The 26,073-nt window shown below is 39.4% G+C and overlaps 1 protein-coding gene across 1 annotated transcript in view; it reads left to right on the plus strand.

The window, feature by feature from the left end:
• LOC135073857 (uncharacterized) overlaps positions 1-26,073 on the plus strand; it is a 99,920-nt gene that overhangs the window by 44,130 nt on the left and 29,717 nt on the right. Inside the window, exons 3-4 of the mRNA XM_063968080.1 lie at positions 18,680-22,557; positions 24,318-24,546. Of these exons, the coding sequence (XP_063824150.1) occupies positions 18,680-22,557; positions 24,318-24,546 (4,107 nt within the window). The remainder of the gene's footprint in view (positions 1-18,679; positions 22,558-24,317; positions 24,547-26,073) is intronic.

Genomic DNA, 26,073 nt, shown 5'->3' on the forward strand with positions numbered 1-26,073 from the left:
AGCTGCTTTGTTATGAAGAGCTCTTAACTGTCCTAACTCAGATAGAATGTCTATTAAATTCGCGTCCGTTGTGTCTGTTGGCCGATCAACCTCACCATATTTTGACTCCAGCGCATTTTTTAATGACTACACCTTTACAAAGTTTACCTGTAAGCGAACTAAATTCATCAATGCGTCTTTCTGATCGAAAATCCCTTTTGGATAAATTAGTGCGAGACTACTGGAAGAGGTGGCACTTAGACTATTTGCATACTTTACAAGTAAGACAGAAATGGAATACACCTGCTGTTCCAGTCAGTCCTGGGACTCTTGTTCTCATACATCATGATGATACACCACCTCTTCGTTGGCCCACTGGCATAATAGAACAAGTATATCCTGGTAAGGATGGGATTATTCGCGTCGCTTCAGTAAGAACAACAACTGGAACTTATAAGCGTCCTGTTGTTAAATTATGCCCACTTCCTACTCAATAGCAAACACAGTTATAATCGCATACAACCTCATATTTATATCATATTTTATACATACCACATTTTTGTCTTATATTTATATATTTTGCTTTAATTGCCCTCCAAAACCAGTATTATATATTCCGTCACATTTTAATCTTGATCTTAACTTTATTTTAGTAATTCTGCATCATATTCTTTGAAAATCCCTAGTATTTTCAAGCCGGGGAGGATGTTTGCGCGCTTATGTTGGCAACAAAGAGTTCTCATGTTCTACTGTTGGTATACATGCGTGCATCTTCCCGACCATTCGCCAAAGTTCCTTGGCGTCTAACGCCATCTATTTCTCCGCGGCGTAAACTGTTGTGCCGCCTACCAATCATTTGAAAGAAAAAAGACAGTTGCCCGTTGCCCATACTCCATTTTTCACGTGTGCATCTACGCCGCTACAAAAAACTATTTTATTCTATCGTTTGGTGATTTTGTGCGAAGTGCAGTGTTTTTCGCTGTTCGAACGACGCCCTCTGATATTGGATTGCCACGAGGAGTGCTGGAACTGGGAAAGGGAGCCCGGTGTCGCTGTTACCAGGTCAGTGCATGAGTCTCATATAATCTCAATATATCGGGTAAACTCCTTCCTCGGCAACTCACACAGTTATTCTATTCCCGCATCGCATTTCTATTCAATTTCTCTTAAAACAAATACGTAACAAACCCCTCGCATCACCAGAACCGATCGAAAGTGACTACAGTGATGGATGAAAAATTCAAAATACAGTCAAACAATTTCTAAACGTCAAGTCGCATAAATTGGATTAATAACCCAGTTGTTAGTAGCACCTTCCTGTAAATTTCATAATTATATGGCTGTCCAACGAGGCAAAAATCGGAACTAATAGTTCAGTATTGATAGTAGCGCCTTCCTGACAATGCCATAGCTGGGACGGCTCAGTTTTGGACAACTTTTATACGAATTATTGATAAATTCAATTTTTAAAATAAAAGGACAATGTTCGTTCTCCATACATTGTTCGCCTAAGAACCAACAATTTTGACATATTACTACCCGAAAGCGAAATAATACGATTCTGTGTGTAACAACAATGATTCCTGATGGACACTTGCCATAAAATTAATGATTAAGAATATTAAATCACAGCGATTTTATAATATGTCGTTTATGACAACATGGCGTCTAATGTATTGTGTGAATGTATGAACACCGATTCGCGAAAAATGTTTTGTATTGTCGTCACGCCGAGTCGCAGCCAAATAGTATAAAATAATAGAACAAGTTTTAGAAATACAACTCGGCATTCCACTTTTATAATATGCCCACATATTGCACGTAAATAAACAACATGAATCGTAGGTTGTTTCCACCCTTGTCATCTGACACATGAAATAAACTCCTATTGTATTATAGATATCGAAGCCGAATCGTATATAATAATAGAATGGGTTTTGGAGATCACTCGGGGTTCCACTTTTATAAAAAACCTACATATTGCATAAAAATAACACGAATCATGAGTTTTCTTTTCACCATTTACATCTGACACGAGATAACAAACTCCTATCTCCATGACTACCGTCGTAGTCTATGCCAAAGACTACAATATTTTAAGCAAGAAGTTTCAAACCTTAGCGGCTACAGTAACCCCTGGGCCACATACATCATGATAACATTCGGTCGACACCGGAACGAAGTCTTGCGATTATGCAAAAAAGCATCGTATTCTAGTGCGGCTATATCACGTTCAACCGGGGTTTTAATTCGACTAAATTCCTGACTAAAGACTGGAAGAAAATACGCCGCATTGTATGAGCACTTCGTGTTCGTTAAAGCGGCTTCAGATCTAGAGCCCACATAGTTTTCTTTCCAATAATATCCGCAAGTAGCGCTGCATGATCTTTACAACAAAAACGGCAATAGTTATTAAGGTGCCAAAATTATATGATTACTTTGGCACGGTATATACATGTTCGAAGATTTGTCATTTTCATTCATTTCATCATCATCATCATCATTTCAGCCACAGGACGTCCACTACTGAACATAGGCCTCCCCCAATGACTTCCACATCGCACGGTTGGTAGCGGCCTGCATCCAGCGCCTTCCCGCTACCTTTATCAGGTCGTCGGTCCACCTTGTGGTGGGTTGACATTGCAGAATATGACTTTTGATAGGTTCATCATAGAATTCGGCGGGGATATCCTCACGGAGGAAGTTCGAAAAAGGGCGGAACAAGATCTTATAATAATGCAAGGCCGAAGCTGTAACGCGCGTGCTCCTACGTGTAATCCGGCGAGTATGCAATAAATAGTAATGTCTGGTAAATAGCGGTAATACGTATCGTTCGTTCGTTCGTTTCAGCCGAAAAGACGTCCACTGCTGGACAAAGGCCTCCCCCAAGGATTTCCACGAAGACCAATCCTGCACCGCTCGCATACAGGCACCTCCCGCGACCTTGACCAGATCGTCGGTCCACCTAGTGGGAGGCCTGCCCACGCTACGTCTTTCGGCTCGTGGTCGCCACTCAAGAACTTTCCTGCCCCAGCGGCTATCAGCTCTACGAGCTATGTGCCCCGCCCCGTCTATGTCTATATGCGCTACGATTACAGGGTATCATTTTGCATAGTCGCAAGACTTCACTCCGCTGCTGTCAAATCAATGTCGCATAATGTTATCGCAATGTGTGTGGCCCTTGGCCAAATCACAGAAGCCTATGCGAAGAAAGAGCACTTGAATGACAATGAAAATCAGGGTTACCATTTTATAAGATCTCCTCACTATTGAGGGTAACAAAGTAACATTAATAATCTAGCCATTAATTACATTTATTACCTATACGAGAAAGTAAAGCAACATGCGGTTTTATTTTAATTTGTAAAATATTTGTAACAGTTTGTTCTAAGTTTAGTTTTACAACAGTATTGCTGTTTCAGCTGTCACTGTGAAGCTTTGGGATAATAAATAAATAGAAAAAATATTAACATAAATATTTATTTAAGTTTTTATGTTCATTATCATAATATGCCAATTTATGTTACACTGTGTGACAGTCTTTGACACTAAACAAACTCTTCAGCTTAATAATACCTACCTACAGGGCGTTTTTATAGTTACTCTTGCTGATGAAACAAGAAGGGTTGATTCTACTACTGAAATACAACTACTTTTCTTACAGGACCAATATCAAATTCTCAAAAAAATTCACATTCTCGTGATGGTGATAATTTCTATGGAGAGGTTTTTTTTTATATTCGGTCTCTTGGGATAAGTTATTCCATTTGAGCAGTAGAATTAATCCTTTTTATTTGATCACATATAAAAATAACACAAGTGTTTAGGAAAACTTCTTCTTTGGTATGGTATCACTACGGAGTTATAATGGCGGCAACTCTGTATCACTGACTTGTAACTTTCAAACAGTATGAATAATAAGGGCACCACATTGGTTTTCTTTCTGAAAAAAGGCTTTCACTTTTAGTACTAACCCTTTAGCACTATTTCATTGAAATAAAAATACAATAAACGCACAGAACACTGAAATTGAGTCAACTGACGTGACATTTACAATTTGTTGACATTATGACAGTTTGACAAGACTAGGGATTGAAAAAGTTTTAATTGAAAAAGTAAAATGAGAATTTATTAAAACGATTCACAAGGATATAATCGATTAAAAATATTTATAAAATGTTCTGATACTTGCCTGTAGCGATTATCCAATCCTGGTTTCTACTGAAAAACTACCTCGTGGCAATTTTAATAAAATAATAAAATCTTTATCTTCTCTTTCACAATCTATAAAAGTTCATTTGGTCTATTATTATACATGCGCTATGAATGAGGGTTTTCGCGATTGAAAAATCCGCGAGATGGCAATACGTAGACGTGAGGTCCAAATGCTGCATGATTGGTTATTTTTGACATGACATTGACAGATATGTCAAAATCCACCAATCATGCAGCATTTGGACCTCGCGTATACGTATTGCCATCTCGCGGATTTTTCAATCGCGAAAACCCTCATTGGCATAGATTATAAGAGACTGGCAACTATACTAGGTTGATATATGTTTCTCTCACTTCAACTGGCATTGGATTCAACATCGGATTCTGACACTTTTACAGTTATGATACCATGAATATCAGTTTATGGTCTTAATTATTTTCATTTTATTTACGACCTTCGACCAGTTGGACACTTTAGAAAGCTTCTTGTAATAGTGTCAATATCTTTTTAGCTTTTAACGCAAATCTAGTCTTCTAATCGATTTATTTTATTTTCAAAATCGATATTTTATTGTCTATGATGGCCGCAGGAACATCACTATACATGGACTCCCAGCAATAAAGTACGGTAATGCCTCGTACAGATTTTATCGGCAAAAATAATGGAACTTGATAGGTTTTAGACCATGCCACGCACCAAAACGTCCGGAAGTTGTAATAGTATTATAGAATAAACGTTAAAAGACTTATTTATTTAATTTTTCAATGCTTAAGTGTCCATTAGAATGAAAGGGTGCTTAATGTATTAAAAAAAATAGAAAATAATTATGATGGGTTAATGTTTTTGGGCGGTTTTTTAGGCGGTTTCTGACAATGTCCTTTAAACCTTTTATAATTAAAACAATTTGAAAAATTTCACTTTTAGCGTTCCTTTTACGGTATCATCGATTAATTTATTATTATTTTTAATCACTATTTAAGACTTATCCTGCTAGTTTCGTTTCTCATTTTATACCTTATAATATTCCTATTTATGCGTAATATAATATATCAAAAACCTACCAATGTACAACTCTTTATTTTTTTGGTTATTCTCCTTTTTTTTTGGATGCGAGCGGGGATGGTCGACAAAATGACCGCGCGGCCCTACGGAACGGATTTTCGAATTTTCGCTCGCTGGGGCCATGGGGGTCAATGATGTCCGACGCTTAATAATACGATGTAGAGACTCAAAAACAACTATAGGTTAATAAAATCCTTTATTTATGTTTATAATGTAACGATTTAACAAAAAAAAACAATCGACGAAAATTTAAAAAAATTGAAATTTTTACTTGGCCTGGTAGGAAAGTGCAGTGTCGGACAACATTGACCGCGTTGGCGTTCAATGTGTTAAAAACATTTTTATTAATACATACTACACTTTAAACACGATTGTAGAGACATCTACTGCGGTCACATAATAACAGTTGGCGTAAAATAAAGCATGTAGAATGCGCACCCTAGACTGCAGTAGTATTTCGTACCATAGCAAATAGCTAGATGGCGTTGCATGTATCGTGAGTTTCAGCAAGTACAGCATGTTTGATCTTTTTTCTTTTATTATAATTTTTTGCTCATTAGTTTCGATCTACCATTATAATGTTTAATGAATTTTATTGTCCTTGTTTTTTTCGCGGTGCGATATTTTATTGCTGTGCGTCATGCCATGAGTTGCCCTAAATCTATAGGAGCCTATGCGAACTTATTTGCGGAGTAATTAGAAAAATAGTTATTTGAAAAAAAAAATCCTTATAAAATATCTATTTAAAAATATTCAAACTGTAAAGCTTACAGCTATTTATTAAGCCTAAATTTCCATTTCATAGCTGGAAGGTACTAACAGTGAAGGGAGATGAGTTCATACGAAAGCTGGCAATAATGATGATGACAGTAATAAAACGCGTGGATTAGACGAGGCAGAAACGGCGATAGTTACAACGGTTGGGGAATAATTTGAACCACCATAGTAACAGAAAGCAAGCCATGTGGAACTTGACCTTTTGGTAGAGAATTCCGTACCACGCTGTACCATTTTGTTGAATACTAAAACTCAGTTTCTGTTTTCAATGGATCTTTTAATAATTTTATTTAAACAAAACTATTATTTTAAACCCGAATTAATACTGAAAGGCTGTCTATAAACTGATTGATAGCTATGAATATAATGGTATATTATGCCTGACTGAAAGATTGTCAGAAAATAAGATTTTTTTTTTGCTGATATTATCAAAATTGCATTCGGGCAATGTGTGAGGCACATTTCCCGGCCTTAGAGTATGTTTAGTGCTATTCGTTTTACTCTTCTTCTACGGAACTCTAAAAACTTATTGTAGTGACAAAACAACCGTCTTTTTGTGTCAAGTGGTTTGGCTATTGACTCCACAGCTAACTACTGTTAGTGAGACACACTTTACTAATAGTACAATAACGTGTACTAGGCCTATTACCGAAAGAATTAAGGCTGAGGCTTCCAGTGAAACTGTTTAACTAAAACTAAGTTAAGATAAACGGGAAGTAGAGAGTAGGTACATAGTTAACCTAACGGACTAACGTCGCTTTGTTGCTACAAAACCCTTTGTAAAATGTTCTTCGTAAAAGTGAGGGCAAAGTGACGTGAGTTTCAAGAATGTTGCGTTGCTTCTTCACTGGCGTACATTAATGTCCTGAAGCAGTGGTAAGGTTAAAAAGAAATTGGGACGTGTAAAGGTGGTTTTTGAAAACCTAATATTTATTGTACAAACATAATTAATTACTTTTATTATTTAACTAGCGGCCGCCCGCGACTTCGTACGCGTGGATCCCGATTTACCCCCTTCATCTATCTTACGCGGTTTAGATTTTTTCATACAAATGTTTTTTCCCGCTACTTCCCGTTCCCGTGGGAATTTTGCAATATCCTGTTGTAACTAAGCTTAAAGTTTACTAAGGTGCCAAATTTCAAGCGTCTAACTTAAGCGGTTTAGATTTTTCATACAAAAGGATTTTCCCGCTAATTCCCGCTCTCGTGGGAATTCCTAAGTATACTATAACCTGCCCAGGAGTATGAAGAATAATTGTACCAAGTTTCGTTAAAATCCCTCGAGTAGTTTTTGTTTCTATAAGGAACATACAGACAGACAGACAGACAGACAGACAGACAAAAATTTTACTGATTGCATTTTTGGCATCAGTATCGATCATTAATCACCCCCTGATAGTTATTTTGAAAATATATTTCATGTACAGAATTGACCTCTCTACAGATTTATTATAAGTATAGATAAAAATATTTAAAACGTTTTTTTAAGGAGACTGTTTTAAAGCAACTTAAACTAGTCTCCCGTTTCCAATTTTATTAGCGTCTGTTATAAAACTACAAGTGTCGAAAAGGTTAAAGGCAAAATTCATTCAGGTACAAACCCACCGGATAGAATGAGCATCTTGCTTGCTTTATGGCAGGAAGGAAGTCTCTTTCTACCTGCTAGGAATGGACGTCCTTTATTTGCATCGTTCTCTTATTTACTTATATCACTTTTTCTACAAAACATTACCTACAATTTTACGTAGAGTAATCGCAGCGCACAAGAATTATTAAAACAAATTGCATAAACGATCTGTAATTTGTTAATTTGATGTAAACAGGTGTTAGTTTAACGAAAGTTTTAAAGTCATTAACTCAAAGACAAACCCACAAAATAGCGGAACATCACTCGTAAATTGGAGTCGACAGTTAAATTTTAATTACTGAATTGTCTGATGTAACGCTTTTACAATAGATTACCGTTAAACTATGTTGGACGGTCACTTCGGTCTGATGCAACTTAAGGAACAAGAAAATAAATAGCATTATAGTTACTAAATTCTTACTACCTCTATCCAGCCAGACCTTTATGATACGAATTAATAATTTATGAGAGGAAGGCAATAATTTGGGCTGGTTCGTTTGAGATTGAACTCGTAGTCAAACAACTATTGAGTACTCTGTAGATGTTATTACTTTTGACTGATTTTCGCAGTAGTGGTTTTGACCGATCATGGGTTTTGACTGTAACATAGACATAATTTTATTATGTAGGTATATTATTTCGTAGTATTTGTTAGAAAAGGTAAATCCCTGCCTGGTAGCAATTCAAAAAGTAGAACCCCAGAGATCACAAACAAAATTGAAACGCGTTATCTGTCAACCATTTTTACTTGCAGGCGACAGACTCGCCGACTTCGTTGAAGTCTTTTGTATGGCTTCTGCTCGAGTCGTGTATTTTCCTTATATAAGTGGCAGCTTTAAAGCATTATTTGTTTTATCTAAACGTTTTTTATTATATTAGATTTAGAATGAAATCGTCTTGTTTATTTATAAGCTGTTTAAAAGTAAGATAATGTGATTACCATGTCTCTAAGATTATTCAGAACGTGCTATATATAATTTTGACCAGGATGCACGAGAATTGTGATGTGATAATATTTATAATCTTCAAAATCTCATGCCGAGCACAATCTGTAAAATGTTTTTACATTAGCGATGATTAATTTGATTTCACGACCTCGGAGCGTACAAGGTTTCATCTCTAAAAACTCTAGCTAGGAGATGCGATAAAAACTTTTAGCTGGTTTTGGTTTGGCGATTAAGTTTTTATTGTTATTTAAAATCGTCACGGTATACCGCGCGGTATGGACTGAGGTTTGTGGTGGTTTATTAGATAAATAGGCATTATAGGCGATAGGCTATTTCATAATATCTTTCTCTCACGAATCATTAATACCACTTGACGACATATTGTTGACTGGACAACAAAAAACCCATTCACGAGAACAATGACCGTCAATGGTCGAACCTCCTCGTTTTGCAGGCCTTTTACGCTTCATTTTTCTTCGAAGCACAGATTTATGTCTTAATGTAAGCTGGACCGCTACGTGCTGTAACCAATTCATTTTTAATAACTGTCTTAGTTCTTGTAAACACAATAATCTGGTACACATTTCACGCTCAGTTTCGAAAACGTGCGTGGGCTTGCCCTCCTACGTACCGCAAACAAAGCCACGGCGTTCTTTTTCGGAGCGACTTGTTCTATATACAAAACTGTTTTAGTTCCCTCGCTGTTTGGTCTAGTTCGCCACTGCAAGTTCATTGTTCGGAGTTCCGAACTCGGTTTGGTCGTAAACGCCCGGCGCTTTGAGTTTCAACGTTTTTTGTTGGTGCGCTCCGTTGAGGTAGGGCGACGTGCTCCGCTTGGTGCCTGTCGGTTAAGGCTTTTTGGAATCAAAATACGTTTTGTTGTTGGCGTTGAGACGCGAGGTGAGTCACGTTGTTAGTACGCTAAAAAGTCGATATAATTTGTCGATGTTACAGCGAAAATCCACCAAAATTAACTGAAACTGAAAATTCCATTATTGAAGCATAATTTCACATTCATTGGCTAAGGGTGTTCGCTGCAGTATCACAATCTAGATGCATAGTTTGATAACAATAAAATGATAACGATAATGGCGTTGCTTGTGTCATTAATCTGATGATAAAAATAAAATATCGCTTTCTATCTTGAACCTATTCATTAAAAACAACTAAATCCCTTATTTTTTCATTTTTTTTTTTTTTTTTTTTTTTTTTTTTTTTTTTATGTGATAGGAGGCAAACGAGCAGACGGATCACCTGATGGTAAGTGATTACCGTCGCCCATAGACACCAGCAGACCCAGGGGCGTTACAGGTGCGTTGCCGGCCTTTAAGGTAAAAATACGCTCTCCTCTTGAAAACTTGCAGGTCGTATCCGTCCGGAAATACCGCAGACGACAGTCCATTCATCGAAGCAAGAACTGTACAACGAATCCTTTTTTTAGCTCACATAAAAGTTACTTAAGTATGATAACTACCTAGTTATTTTTAGAGCGACTCTACCTAAGCAATACGCAAGTATTACTGAGTGCAAGCAGCTATGCTTCTGCTACTTTTACTAACAAGAAAGTGCTCAAAGTAAAATGGCTAGTGTAGTCAGCGCAAAAAAATGCAACCACCACCACAAATAGTATTGTCGATAGCGTAAACAATCGATGCCGGGCAGCACTGGTAGAGCAACAGTCGGCCGGCCGGCTCGGCGCACATCCGTTTGCGCGCTCAGCCCCGCGCCCGCGCCGACAGCCCTGCGAAACGAACCTTAACTTTATTTCAAAAAACGAACATTAAAAAAAAACGTAGGTAATAGTGCAGTGCCCGATACCCAAGTTTTAGTGTGTGCTTTCATTCATCAATTATTATTACAAGTGCAGTGAACGCAACTCATTCATGAAGCCGTACAAGGAAACCTTTTCAAGCGGCTATATTAAAATGTGAGTGTAGTGTATCAGACGGTAATTGGATAAACGGGATAATACCCCAAAGACAATATTGCATAACTTTATTGAAATATTCTAGGCATCCAGTGTTTGCGAGCATGAAAATGGTTACAAGCTCAGTTTTTTAAAACTTAATTACAAAATTATTACTTACGACGTAGACTTTCCAATTAATGAAGTAGATGTGTTACTTTGACTTGAATTCTTACATTTATAAACAGTTTTAGAATCTCATTGTATTTGTAATGATACGTTTTAAAATGCCTATTATTATTGTGTAGTTATCCTTAAATCATAGTTTTATACCTGCCAAGCAAAATAAAAAATGTTTTCTTTTAAGATGCCATAGCAATTAGAGGCAACGGTGGTTGGTTTTTCCACTCGTTTAGTTTCTGATTTCCAACAGCCGATTTGCTGTATACCTGTATACTATTTATAATTCCATGTGCATCACGTACTCGGAATTGGTTACCTCTCTTTCCAGATGTAGAGCCACTATATTAAGTTACAATTGTTTCTTTAGATTTTTGGTTAGGGTTTTATTTTCAACTGGCTTTTATTTCTTCAATTGGATTAACTTGAATCAATGCTAAATGGTCGACGACTCAAAAAGTATCAATTCGATGTAGGCACACGAATAGCTGTACAATAATTTTACCGCGATGTTCGTCTCAAAGTAAAATTTCATGGCAGATATAAGAAAATATTGTATTAAATCAATGTTTCATGGCTTTTTTTATAGAATGACGCAATGATAATTTGAGTCGGCTAGCTCAGTTATGCTTTTTTGTGATATAGCCAATCGTACAAGGTACGCTTTGTGACCTGCAATACGTAATAGTTGTAGTCGTGTTAAAACTCTTCTCGTAGCGTATCTGTAAGTATGGGTAATCGCCCAAAATTTCGATCATTTGATATGGTACATCATGAAGATAGCTGGTAGAGCCTGGATGAAAAAAAGCAGGAGATTTGGTTTAAAGCGTTCCATGAAGGCATACATTCAGCAGTGGGCTACCATAGGTTATTTATTATGTACATGATGAAAAAGGAAACGCCAAATAAAGAATTCCATACATGGTGGTAATCTTATGATGATTGAGTGACCTAAAAGCCAGCAATTTTTATAGCTCTGCGTTGAATCATAGCGCGAATCGCAACAAAGATTTATTGTTCTATGATAAGGCACGTAGATGCAGATATCATAAATGCATTATAAACAGTGTAATTTTGACGGTCATCTTGCCTAGTCGTACAAACTGAGACATGCATTGTAACGTTTAAATGTAATACTAGCGGCCGCCCGCGACTTCGTACGCGTGGATCCCGTTTTACCCCCTTTTCCCGAATTTTCTTTGCTATAAACCTCACGGAGCCCGAGACCTTTCCAACGAATGCAAAACCGTGGAAATCGGTTCGTGCGTTCTGGAGTTATAGCGTCAGGGAGGAAAACCCGACTTATTTTTATACAGGGTGTTAGGTAAATGGGTATATAAGCCGACACTAGCCCATGTTAACATGGTCATATAAATGGTATGGTGAAGTCAGAAAATTGATATCTTCATTTTAATTATTTTAATTTTCATACAAATAGGATTTTATAAAATTTATTTTGTATGAAAATTTAAAAAAATAAAATGATATCAATTTTCTAACTTCACCATACCATTTATATGACCATGTTAACATGGGCTAGTGTCGGCTCATATACCCATTACCCTAACACTCTGTATAGTAGATGAATGTGTATGTGTTAATGTTTATCCATTATCTAGTCTCAAATTCAATAGTACCTACCCTGTTATACTTGGTGTTATAGTTATTTAATTATTCCTATTCAGTTATATTAAATGGCCTTCTTCTCTGATGAACCTATTCATTACAATCTGTCCAGTCCTATTAAAACTGTTGAATCATCGTTTAGTCTTGCTGTTAACACAATACGGATATGCCTTTTGAAGCGATTTATTTCTCACGTTTTGTAAAATAACTTATAATAAATAGGGCATCTGATATCGTATCAAATCGTCGTGAAAACACCATTTGTTACAAAACCGCGAATCATAATCATGACTGGTCGGTGACTTCAGATCACTCGTTCAGAACTATCAGTCATCAGTTAGCCAGCAGGCACAGTCTGCAAAACTAGAAAGTACCGTGATACCATCTGCCCCAGATCCGCTATGGTGCTAAAACAATGGGATCAGATAGCGTATGTTATGATAATTGTGTTAACAAACTGGACATTGGGCAAAGCGGTCAGAGCGGAACCTGTCCAAACTATATATTGGAATGGTAGGTACCTAACTCGACAATTAATTTTTATTTTGGAAGTGGTGATGCCATCAAAAGAGAAAGAAAAAATAAATTCACCAAAAAATAGAAAAATGTGGTCAGTCAAAGCTTTAACAGGTATGTAAACAGTAACATACTTTATATGAAACCTTTGATGTCGTTGGACCTTTGACGAGCATCCTGCAGATTCCTGCACTACTTTTCCAAGACATTTACTGAAGAATCTGTATCTGGATCCCCACTTTTCATTAACTTTTAGGGACCTTAAGTGATTGAATTAGTTAAAAAGGCCTCTTACCATTTCCTGTGGTGTTTCTTGACTTAAGTCCAGTACCTACTGGATTGTAAGCACATAATGATGACATAAAATTACCTACTTAATAAAAATTACCTATTATGTTATCTACCGGAGTGCAGGAAATGTTAACATTACAGTTTGTAACATATCCGCTTATAAACAATTAAATAACATAGTATTGTTTGATTTGTTTTGTTTTAATTTAATTATTGTAGGAAAACAAATAGGTACAAAGTAAAAAATTAAAATAGATGTCCAATTTAGCTCCGAAAGAAATTAAACTAGTATCTTCACATAAAAGCAGAACACTAAACAACTAATTTACCTTACTGTTTTTAGCATTTAGTTAAAAATTAAACTTGGTGTCTGTAATTTTTATGACTACCGTTTTCACGCCCGCATAGGTTTATTTGTTTATAATATTACGTATGTAGTTATTATTTTCCACCTTCCGCAACATGTAGGTTGTAGGAAGGTTGTTTAAGTGTTTGCTAGTGTATCAAACATTATTTTATAAAATTGTTTATGAAAATCTTATTTGACTCATTCCAATGAGCAAACTCTGGACTTAAACAAAAAATATTAGAATATGTACCTTTGCTTAGCTCAAATAAATGTGATACTACTTGCTTCTTACACTCTCAAAAAAACTAACGCCCGTATTCACAAACATTACTATGAGGTCTCACAGTGCGCGTGAACGTAGGTACAGGGTGATACATGAACCAATGAGTTTGTTCCGGCGTTTCTTCTCAGCACTTGCCATATGTTTGTCTCGAAGCGCTGGTAGGGTAACCAAAAGATAAGGAGACATGTAAAGTGCCCCATAAGGGCTACCTTTTCTTTTTTTATTATTTTCTATTGACGTTCATAAGTGCCACTTGTGGTCTAAACTGAATAAATATTTTTGATTTTGATTTTGAATCACAGAGCTCTATTCAACGCTGTGCGTTCGATTTGCTGCTTCACTTAAGCAAGTATCGTTTGTGAATACGGGCGTAAGTATGGGCAGGACAAATCGAAGGCAATATGAAAACTTCAAAGTCATCAAAAGAAAAGGAAGTAAGATGCGTGCAAATCTTTCGTCTGCATTAATTATAAAAATCTAAATCTAAATCAAAAATATTTATTCAGTTTAGACCACAAGTGGCACTTATGAGTGCTATCAAACTGTTATTAACTGCAGAAGGTCGTAAAAGTGTTTATACCATACAAAGGACGTCATGGATAAAGCCTTGTGCGCTCGCGCACCGACCTCGCTCTGCCCCCTCGCATCCCACGAGCACCGACTTAGGCAACGAGCCTTGAGTCGGCGCCAACGTGTGCACTCACTTTCATTGTCCGACTCAATGCTGGTTTGATAACAATGAGGCCATCAATTGGTATTTGTGGGCTGACAGCTGTCAGCTGGGTCGCTCAGGGTAGCCGTCAATGTAGAGACCACCAGATCATGACACAAATTCGTCCTTATTACGACCACATAGGAGACTTCAGTGTTTAGATGTAGTTGCTACACTAGAAGCCGATATTATTACGTACCAAATCTAGGCCGAGCTATCTTGTTTACCGGAATGCCCTACGTGTAATTTGGCACAATAGATGCCACATAGGGGCGTGTTTTTCATATTATCGAATAGGTAATGTTTACATAAAAAAAAGAACGATGTTTTATTGATGAAATCAGTTTGTACTTCAAATCAAACATCACAAAATGTTTTCTATAAATAAAGCCTTAGCACCTATGCACCCATTGCATAAAATATATCATGAAGGTACGTATATGTAGATTTGCTGCGAGATACATACACTCTTAGATGAGTGCCAAATAGAAAATTGCCTACGTGAGCATCTTCGTGGGTTGTAACGACACCCTAGTGTCGGAATGACCCGCGATAGGCGTCTTATATGGTCAATAGGACCACCGGATTATAGTCTCTAATTTTTTTCTCAATAATGTTGGAATCCCATAGTAAGCGACGACCACGTCTCAGGTTACGCCGCGGTGGGCAGGCCTCCCACTAGGTGGACCGATGATCTGGTGAAGGTCGCAAGAGGTGCCTGGATGCGGGCAGCGCAGGACCGGTCTTTGTGGAAATCCTTGGGGGAGGCCTTTGTCCAGCAGTAGACGTCATTCGGCTGAACGAGCGAACAAATTTTGGAATCAAAAGCCGTATTACTTGATAATTTTCTAATTACGGTTGCCATCTTACTCGTATAATTGCTTCATCAATAAGTCTCAATATGGAGTTTTTATTTGCAGACGAAAGTGTGGATGGAAAATTTTCTCACGCAATCTTAGCTTGTTCCATAGAATCTTTAAGAACTGAATCTTATTACTTAAGCACTAATTCTTATTGTAAATGTTAATTGGCTTATTAATGATGCATCACATCACGTACACCAGTGGCGGCGTAGCATGGGTCGGCACCCGGGGCGATCACCCCCCCCCCCCCCCCCCCCCCCGTCACAAGTCCTATGACACCCCCTGGTACCCCTACACCCCCCCGTATCATGACATAGACCGCAGCCGCAGACTTGCCATCCAGATTGCGCCAGTGAGTACTAATCTGCGCGACTTGTGTCACCCCCTGATGCTTGGCACCCGGGGCGGACCGCCCCCACCGCCCCCCCCTTACGCCGCTACTGACGTACACGCTTTAAGATTTCTGACCAGGAAATAAAATCCTATATCGTTTGTTCACCTATTTGTTAGGATAGAACTTAATATGTAATACTATAGAGTAGTAGAGTTATGAGGCTACCACTCGACCATATGACCAGAAAAGTGCTAGACATAGAAACTAAACCCCGAGGACGAAGAAGACCTTGGATGGATTGGATGTCCGTAGTAAATAATGACTAAAGAGGCCCAAGTCAAATGAGAGACGACTCAGGACCGAGCCGTCTGGAGAAGCTTGATACGGAGGGCTGACCCCAAATAAAATGGGAATGAGCCAGGCAAAACCAACAATGCTTAACAGTAGTAGAATAGTTGTATTCTACTGTTGTTAATAGTTTGTATAATGTGTATTTAGTATTCAATTCGTTGCTAAATAATGCTAATTGATCCGCTGACGTGCAAATTAGATTACATGACACGTATAATAGTAGGTACGTAACATGGATTGTTATTCCAATATTAGCAGTAAATAAAATAGATCTCAGTCGATCTCAGTAATGGTGTAATATGTATCTGATAATACATCAGTTGTATAATTAAGTTTGCACAAAATTAGCATGTAACCAAATTTTATTGTTCAAGTCTAGTTTGATGTTGTTCCCAGCACACATAAAGTGGATCTTGAAAAGAAATCGGTTTCAAAATTAATCCTGTCAACAATCGAATGTTTTACAGTTTACTACTTACATTCATGAATGTTTCAAGAAAACCATTAGAACAGTAGGCATTCGGGTAGTTACCTATATCGTTATCGTTATCATCAAGTATGATATCGATTAAATTACAAAAATAATTAAACAATCTGATTGATGATAAGACGAACGATAATTTCTAAGAAATCTGTGAGTAATGAAATTCCTATCTATTCAAAAATAACAAATAGCACCCGTATTAATAAAATTAAGCCATGTCAACATACATAAGATAAAAGAAAAATTAATATTCATTCGGAGAAACCAAGTGCTGTGGTTTATTGAAAGTGGGCACTGCTGGCCAATTATCATAGCTGCCCACTTATCATCACGCTATGTCCCTTGTGGAATGAACAAAATTTCACTTTTCTCTTTAATTTTGTTTGATGTTTCGTTTAAGCACCATAATCTTTTCATTCTTAATTAGAGACATTAAATACAGCATTGGTGAGACACTAATTTAAACATTGAATACGTACAGTCAAATTAGAACCTACTTGGATAATTTAATTATAAGTGATCGTAATAAGTTACTCAATGAATTAGAATTGAGGACCGATTTTCCAATTCATTGTTAGATACAAAACTTGTAACGAATAATAAAGTTGACGCACCTGCCTATTTTCTATTACAAAAACTGTAAATATATCAATTATAATTTGTAGATAAAAGTATTCTGGCTGTTGAAAATCAGGCTTAATTAATGAAAAAAAGTTTTTCAACTTAAATAAATGTCTCCATTTTTACATCTTTACTACAAACAATTCGTGTTCAATGTACAGACCAGATAGATCCTACAGCCTACATTAATATTGCAAAATCACCCCTGTTACAACTGCGTAAGATGTCACAGTGTTTAGCTTGACAAGCTGTCGTCTGTACCGACAATACCAATTTCAAGCGCTGTGTTAATCTTTTCATCTTAAAACTATATCTTAGGTCTCAGGCAAAAGAGTGTATAAAGAAAATTGCTGGTATTGCACAACAGGCGTTATGTCACAAGCAATAGAGGTGTTTAAACATACGGTTATTATTGGTTTTACGTCCGTTTGGCTTGCAGCCTACGATATTATTGTGCACATATACTCGAGATAGGTTCGTGTACATGTCGCTTTCAACTCACGACGTCGCGCGCCTCACGGACCACCCATCCGTGTTGCTTTCTACCGATTGCTTGCCAGCATTACCATTATCGAGATCCTAATGCCACGCCATTCTAGAGTTTATCCCACCTGTCTGAAGCACTAGAATCCCATTAACACCAAAAATATTCCAAACGTAAAGTCAAATTCAATACCAGACAGGTCCGAACGGGACAATCAAATATTGTCACGTTGTTTCCAGACTCAAACACTCACTTTGCTTCATTAATATTTCATGCCTTATGTCAGATAGGACTCAAAAGCGCTTCTTAATATTTTGTTATAGTTAATAATAAACATTGTTCACGACTTTTTCATGTGTTTTTCGGTAGGTAGGTAACGTATTATTTTAAAAGTATATATGAGGTGTGCTAGCACATCATAATTATTATCATAATAATAATATCATAATTATTGTTAATTAGGAACTGTAGTTATGTATAATTAATCATTAATCGTATTTATTTCTCAGATGTAGGAAGAGCCTTATTCATTAGCTCATGACTAATTAATTTCTGATTAATTAAATTACCTCAATATTTATTTATCTAATTGATGTAGGTAGATCATAATAATCACTATTGCGTGGGCTCATAGAATGAAACGCCTGCGAATCATAACCGACTAGAGTACACGTTGCCGGCACTTGTTGCTTGTGAGAAAACGCTAGGTTCATTATTAAATCTATTGTGTTGTGAACGCGTAACAAGCTTATAAAAACGATGAGGTATTGTTGCATTATATTAGGCATGAGGTTTAACTTCATTAATTATGTGTTAAGTGTTAGTCTTTGAAAACATTTACTCTACATACCAAGTTTTTTTTTCTTTTTGCGATTGTAGCAGCCGGGCCTGGTGGTTTGAGTGCCGGACTACAGTGCCAGTTGCGGTTGCGGGTTCGAATTACCCGTGTTAATCCAGTCTACCTGTAGACCTATATAACTTCATATGTAACACACTCGGAGTGTGTTTATCCTTTAGGTTACTTTATGCATAGTGTGACAGTTGAAAAATGAATTTATTTTTTATTTACAGAGTGGGGCGTCAACAGTGAACCGGGCGAGGCCAGCGAACCGGAGGCCGGTCGCATGCGTCCCGAGGACTACCGCCTCGTGTTCCTCAGCTCGGACTCCTCGTGCCGCGAGGACACCGAAGACTCCTCCTCCACGGCGTCCTCCGCCGCGCCGCCCGCGCCCGACGACTGCGACTGGGACTACTTCGAGCCGGGCGCGGCGCCGGCGCTGCCCCCGCCCCCCCGCCACATCCCCCCCGCCTGCCCCAGGCCCTGCTCCTGCGGCGCTGAACCCCGAATAGTCGCCGTACCCGTACCTGTACCCGTACCCGTCCCGGCCGCCCTCTGGCCCGCCCTACTCGCGTTCCCCACACAAACGCCGCCCACGCCTCACTGGAACACCTACCCCGGCTTCCCGCCTCTAGATGCCGCAGCATTCGCTAGGCTCACCACGGCCGCTGCCGTCGCCGTCACCGCCGCCGCCACTGCCACCGCCAACGCTAACGCAGCCGCGACGCAAACGCAAAAACTCGCGATGACTACTAAAGAACGAACCGATAAAGCGATACAGTCTGAAGCGTCACAGTTGCCTGAGGCCTCCGATAGCGATAAGGTTGATAACAATATCGAGCGGTCAGACGAATGCGATACGTCAGTTGGAATCAAAGTGATCGCCGAGGAGGACTCGATTTCGGTTTTATCGGAGCAAATAGACGCTATGCCGGATCACCTGGATGCGGAGAAGGCTTTCCATTCATCTAACGAGTCTGATGATTCGAGCGACTCCGAGGGAGGAGTCGCCCGGCGAAGCTATGACCTGACGAGCGGTGCGCCCGATGAGCCCGCGACTTCTGACGAGGACTCAGATGATTCTGGAGGCGGCGGCGGAAGATTCTCACGCGTGTTTGTTGTGAACCCGGCGGACTCTTCATCTGATTTAGAAGATAATGCAGACAGCAGTGGCATTGACTGCGACGACTCCTTCGACAAAAAATCAGACAACTTGGAAGAAGCGATCGCGGTGGATGTACAGAATGAAATAAATGTCAGTACCGAATCCAATGACAATAGTTCACAGAGTAATGATAATGACAATGAAAACCCTAACATAATGCTTATAGAATCGGTCAATTTCACAGAAGACTATCCTGTTATACCATATGGTAATTATAGTGAGGAATCAAGCAACGAAAATGCAGCGAAAAGGTCAGAGTTCTTTAAGTTTTGCGATGAAAATATGTTACAAAGCGAAACCTGCGAAGAATTCAATAGTTTTAATGCACATTGTAGCACAAATCACACAGATAATAAGAACGATAATGACCCTAATCCGCCATCGTGTTTATCAGAAAATGAAGAATACGATTCATTAGATAATACCGAAAGCGATATGAAAGTAAAAGTTTCGGTCGAATTGCCCGATGAGAAACACAATGAAAACTTAATTTCTAGCCAAGCTTCGTGCGGTTTATTATCAAAATTAGCACCTTCACCGGAACCCGGGCAAAATAATACCACGAGTTCAGCGCCCGTAGCAGAAATAGACCTGTTCAAAGGTATCGAGCGTACGCTTAGTGAACTATTGAAGAAAGAATTATTAGAGGAGCAAGATGAGGAGAAAATGCACGGTGCGCGGCCGGTTAGCTCAGAGGCGGAGGGGAGCGCTTGCACACCTGACGCGACAGTTTGCCGCTCGCGCACCGCCCGTGCGGACGCCTCCGCGCGCTTCACGAGCCGCGTAATGATAACGCACGACCGCGTCTCCGTCGTCACGTCGGACACGACGCGGCTCATGCGCGACATCACAGTGCACCACACTAACTCCCAAAACGAACCCGAAGGCACGACGCAAGACGAAAACGACGAACGATTATCCGACGACGAAGCAGCGCAGCCTTCGGGCGGAGTGACTGTCGTTAGCAATGCCGACACGCTCTCGGCGGTTGTGTGCCTCGAGGAGGGGCTCGCAGACGACGACTCGTGGGTCGAGGACATCAGCCATGACGAGAACGAGGTCACTTCGCCCTCCGATTCCGACTCGGAGGATGAAGCCACACTACCCACACGAGGGGATGATTTCGCTTACTGTAGACGATCGCTAGACTTCACCTTGCATACGATCGTCGAAGAAAGCTGCGAAGAAAGCGAAACGGAACATACGACCAAGAAACCGCGACCTATTTCAGCTACGGAACTAGAAAAGTACTATTTCTTTGGACTGGGCGATGGCAGGAACGTTCGCGACGATGAGGATGCGGTGTCTGAAACGTCAAGTGTGTGTAGTGAAGGTGGTGAATCGGTTGTCGATAGTGAGCAACCAAAACGAAATAGTAGTGATAATGACGACTTGGTGTCCTCGCGCTTGGAAAAGTATTTCTTGTCCGGGTTCATGGGATTTAATCAAGAAAATCGTGATTCGGATGGTTCAGGCAGTGTTGGGAGTGACAGTGAAGGTAAACAAAGCCCAGAACAGAGGCGGAAGCGACTTGTACGCGCTCGAGGGGCCCCGCGGTCGCATTCATCCTCTTTGGATAACTTACTAACAGGCGAAGAACCATCACAAGATGCACAGGAGGTGTCGGACGGGTCTAGTACAGAAACCGAGGACAGGCATGATTCATCTGAAAGGTTAGATATGCAAAATGAATCTAAGAGAAAGAAACAAAACAAAAAGACCCGGGGATCGCCTGCTGACGAACGTCGCCAATCAGCAGAGTTTACAGAGGAAACTCGCGAAGATACAAGGTCGGTATCGGAAGGCGAAGACGGCAGGACGACACCTCACACTGAGTTCCCACCGCTTGGATCTGAATTATCTGAATCGAAAAAACAAACGAGTAGAGACAGTGGCTTCGTCGGTAGCTGTGATGACTTGTTAAGGAACGGTGATTCTAGCTCAGACTTTGCTAGATCTCACGAACCTAAAACAGAGCTAGAGGAAATCGTTGAAGAAATGAGAACAGACACCGAGGAGCGAATAGAAAGCCCTCCGTCATCACGTCCACCGCCAAGCCCACTGACTCGTAAAGATAGCTTTAATAACTGGTCGTCCGACGAAGAAACGAATCTAATGATGACAAAAATGCGTCAGTTTTTCAAACAAATGATAAACTCAAACAACGTTCGAACATCGACACCGGCGTCGTCGAATTCCGAAAGCTCTAAACCACCTAAACCACCACAGTTGTTATATTTTGAAAGCGAACTAACAAGATTAATGAAAACAGTACCGGGTATCCGTGACGAGCAAGTGCGTGAAATTGTAGAATATTTATCAAGCGAAGATACGTGGAGCGACTCCTATGACTCATCTGACTACGCCGGTTCCGATTTGGAAGGCACACAAAACAGATCCGCACTGAGAAAGCAAATATCGGACAGTTGTCGCGAAATTATCGATGAGTTCGATAAAGGTAACAGCGAGGCGGGTTCATTGGAGCGGGACGCGGCTGGTGCATACCGAAGATTGGCGGCAACGCTGGGCAGAGCCGGGGAGGGCTCGCCGCCGCTGTTCGGGAAAGTGATGCGGCATATAGGAGGTCGGTTGGTGGCGTTAATGCACGAGGTGTCGGCGGGTGCCTCTCCGAGTACGGACGATGATAGTGCATCGGAGCCTGGAGCGTTGGCGCGTAGTCGATCTCATGATATATTGGAAGCGGCGGCAAGTAGAGGGAGTGTTGCGAGTGACTGTGAACGGTTTTCGTGGCGGGGTAGTTTTGAGTCGGCTTTGTTGGCCGCGGATTCTCGTGGGACGCTGGGAGGTACGGGAGAGGCGCGGCGGTCGCCGGCGGGCGTGGAGCTGGCCGCTCAGAGGTCGCACTCGAGGAGTTGTGGGGCTATTGGAGGCAGTGAGGACCGCCTGTGGCGCGGAAGGCGGCGAGCATCGGCACCCGATGCAGAGGTAACTAAAATTACGATTTATATTACCAATTAATTGCTATAATGGTCGTAGAAAGTATGTCAAATAATCATTTTATGGATTCCATAATGTTTACTGCGTATCAAATACTTTACAAGCATTGTGTAATACTTATTCAATCACCAATCTATTTGAGGCTGAACCACAGCTGAACGCGCAAACATCTAGAATGCTAAGTAATACAGGATTAAATTTTTAAACCGCAAACCAATAAATTACTTTTGTACTGCAATCCATGAACTTTTCACAATATTTGTTTACATTATCTTATCTCAAACTGATATCAGAATGGAATGTATCTATCTGATGTAATCTATGTAGACATCAAAATGAAAACCAAACACTTCGATAAAGTAAGATTCCGGCGGATAAGATGCATGTGAAAGTGATAGAATAGAACACACATACACACAGCAAAACCAAGTAAAGTAAATACATGTGTCACAACTTTCTTACTTAATTTAACAACGTCTGTTGTATCGTTATAACAGAAATAAGAACGGCTCAGCAAGGTCATGTCTATAAAAGTATAAAGAAGTTTCTGCCTCAGCAGGCTGGTTAATTGGATTTGGTCGACGCTTATTTATTTATAAACACTATCTTGGCCATTTATTTATAAAACTATCTTCGCCATTCTAGGATTAATAACAGTAGGCTGGTTTCACGAGTACCTATTGTAATTACTGGCATTATAAGGCTGGGTTGCACCATCTTACTTTAACTTTAACAAACGTCAAAAATCTGTTAAAAACCATGCAAAATACACCGGTTATGGTTATAGTTACGATTAGAGTAAGGTGGCGCAACTCAGCCTTAGATAATTCGAATACCTACATTTTTCCTGCCAATTTCGTCATAATATATTACAGAACCGTAACTTTTCGCCAACATTGCTGTAATACTAATAATATCCAATTAATAGGTTCTTATTTGGCTTCAAAGCTTTCAAAGTAAGGCTTCACCGTGCCTTGATTTTATATCGAGTCAGGAAGTAGCTGTACCATCGAGTAAGCCAAAAAATGAAACAAAAATCTCGCAATACTAATTGGATTGCTTAACTTTTATCAAGTACATAAACTTTGATGAAACTAATGAAAAAATCACACTGATTTCCTAAACGTTCGATGTACACACGACAGCACATTAGGCTACCCATTTTTGTTGCAAATTCGCCCCTATTACAACTGCACAAAAACCCACAGTGGTTACCTTGACGTGCCGTCATTTGGACCTAACATGTGCGAAGCGCTATAACAGTTTGGCCACGTACCAACTTGCCGCTATAGAGGCATCTTTACAAATGTGTAAACAGACGGCATATGCATGAGACACGACGCCACTTGGAAGTCGTGTTGTAGCGGGAACTAAAATTAAGGTGACGTTGTAATTGTACTTGTCTTGAATAGGTATTGGCTTACAACAACTTGTCTGCATGTAGTTTTTAGTTAAGATTTCCTTAATTTGATGTGAAGTAGTAAACATTTTGAGATATACTCGTAGATATAAAAATCTTTAAATCTAACTTCGATAACCAGTATAAGAATAATAATAACCAAACGTAACAAGTTTCGTTGATTTTTTGCTGATCACACTATCAGGCTTTCAGATCCGGTTGAACTGCGCCTTATTTGACATCTAACATTAGCTTTGGCAAATGGGCGTGGCAACTGGATCAAAAGTTCATTGTGTGACGTCATTTAATGAAGATCATGAACAAACTTAACATTCCATTAACATTTCAGTCGGAGGAAGAAGAAAGAGCAGGCTCCCTTCCGCGCCTGCCGTCAATTACGGGAACGAACACAGTCCCGGCCGGTCCGGTCAAGTCGGCCCGGTACCGCGCGCCCGGTTTCCGGACGGCGACCCGGGCGGCGTCCGCGCCGGGGCTCCACGTTCCCAGGCGACGGAGGCCCGCCCCCACCCCTCAACAGCCCCCGCCCGCCGCGCCTACCTCTGCACCTAGTTTACAGGGTAAGTTTGTTGAATATACTAGAAGTTAAAACCTTTTTTGGGCAAGAGATGGCGCTGTGCGTATTTACATCGCGCTAACGCTAGACACTCTAGGATCAAACTCCTATAAATGTTGTTAATTTCAACCAAATCATTAATCTACTAATATGTATAAATTATTGTAAAGTCGATACATTAGCTTTATCTAAACTCCAAGTTTAGGTCTAGTAGGGACTTATCTACTGCTAAACCGATTTAAAAAACCACAACAAATACATTAGATTGGTATAGAATTATTAGTCATCTAATTATGAAGGTCTTACGAAAACTATTTTGGTGCCTTATATCCGCGTCATTACCTTTCTAAATGGCTCTAATCTCTCGCAGATTGCATACAAACTTGACAAAGCCATAATTCTAGACGCAATCTCAAACGCTTCCTATTTACGAATGAGGACGAGTAAGATTTACAAAGATAAGTCACGTTACAGTGGTCAGTCACGGATAAAAGTGTTTGAATAGTACTGACATCCCAAATACATCATATCCGCTTGTGCCTTAGAAACACATTAATGTTGAAGCGTCTTACATGGCTGATGCCAATAATAAATCTTGTCAGAGAACTATGTTAGACTTAAAATCGCCAGTTACGTTGGCCATCGGCCTAAAACGACCTACTTTATTGTGCGAAATCGAGCAAAGAGAACACGGCCAAATTAGTTTTGACTATTACAGCTTTTTGTTAACATAGTCATTCATTCAGAAATGCACACTGTAATGAAATTCACACCGGTTGGGAACAATAGCTTTATTAGGACATAAAGAGGCCGCAAACGTTAGCGCAATATTGACGTCTCGTGCTACTTGTGCCTTACACACTTGCTATAATAGCATGCAACAGCATAAATCAAGTCATAATGCGGTTAGAACCCACTGTTTATTTGAGGCAGTGTGTCGGAAACTTACTTTCCGTCTTTGATAAGCTTACGTTAACTAATTGTAATCTTCGCTAAACATCTTTCTTATTTCCTTTAGTAACTTATTATTTTTTTATCTAAAATCAAAGTACCTACTTTTGCAATCTTGGAAATATTTTCTGAATATTTAACTAATATTGCAATTTGCAATCCATCAAGTTCGTATATTTTAACGCCTGTGTGTAAACTCCTCTTCAGACGTATATTTTTAGATTTGGAGGCATTATTGAGTGATCTGGTAAAAAATAAATTCTCGCTTCAAAAATACGTCTCCATAAAGCTTATTGTCTTTGAGTAAAACGTGTAAGAGAATCAAGTTACAAATGATTCAGGTTAGGTAAAGCTTATTGTCTTTGAGTAAAACGTGTAAGAGAATCAAGTTACAAATGATTCAGGTTAGGTAAAGCTTATTGTCTTTGAGTAAAACGTGTAAGAGAATCAAGTTACAAATGATTCAGGTTAGGTACGCTGCGACAAAGTCCATGACCGAAACGAATTACTTTTCTATAGCTATTTACAATTGCATTAGTATTCCTCGTTGATACTTGTATAAATGTTTAACCTACAAACG

This window comes from Ostrinia nubilalis, chromosome 8 (assembly GCF_963855985.1).
Source record: "Ostrinia nubilalis chromosome 8, ilOstNubi1.1, whole genome shotgun sequence".
Taxonomy (NCBI): Eukaryota; Metazoa; Arthropoda; class Insecta; order Lepidoptera; family Crambidae; genus Ostrinia; species Ostrinia nubilalis.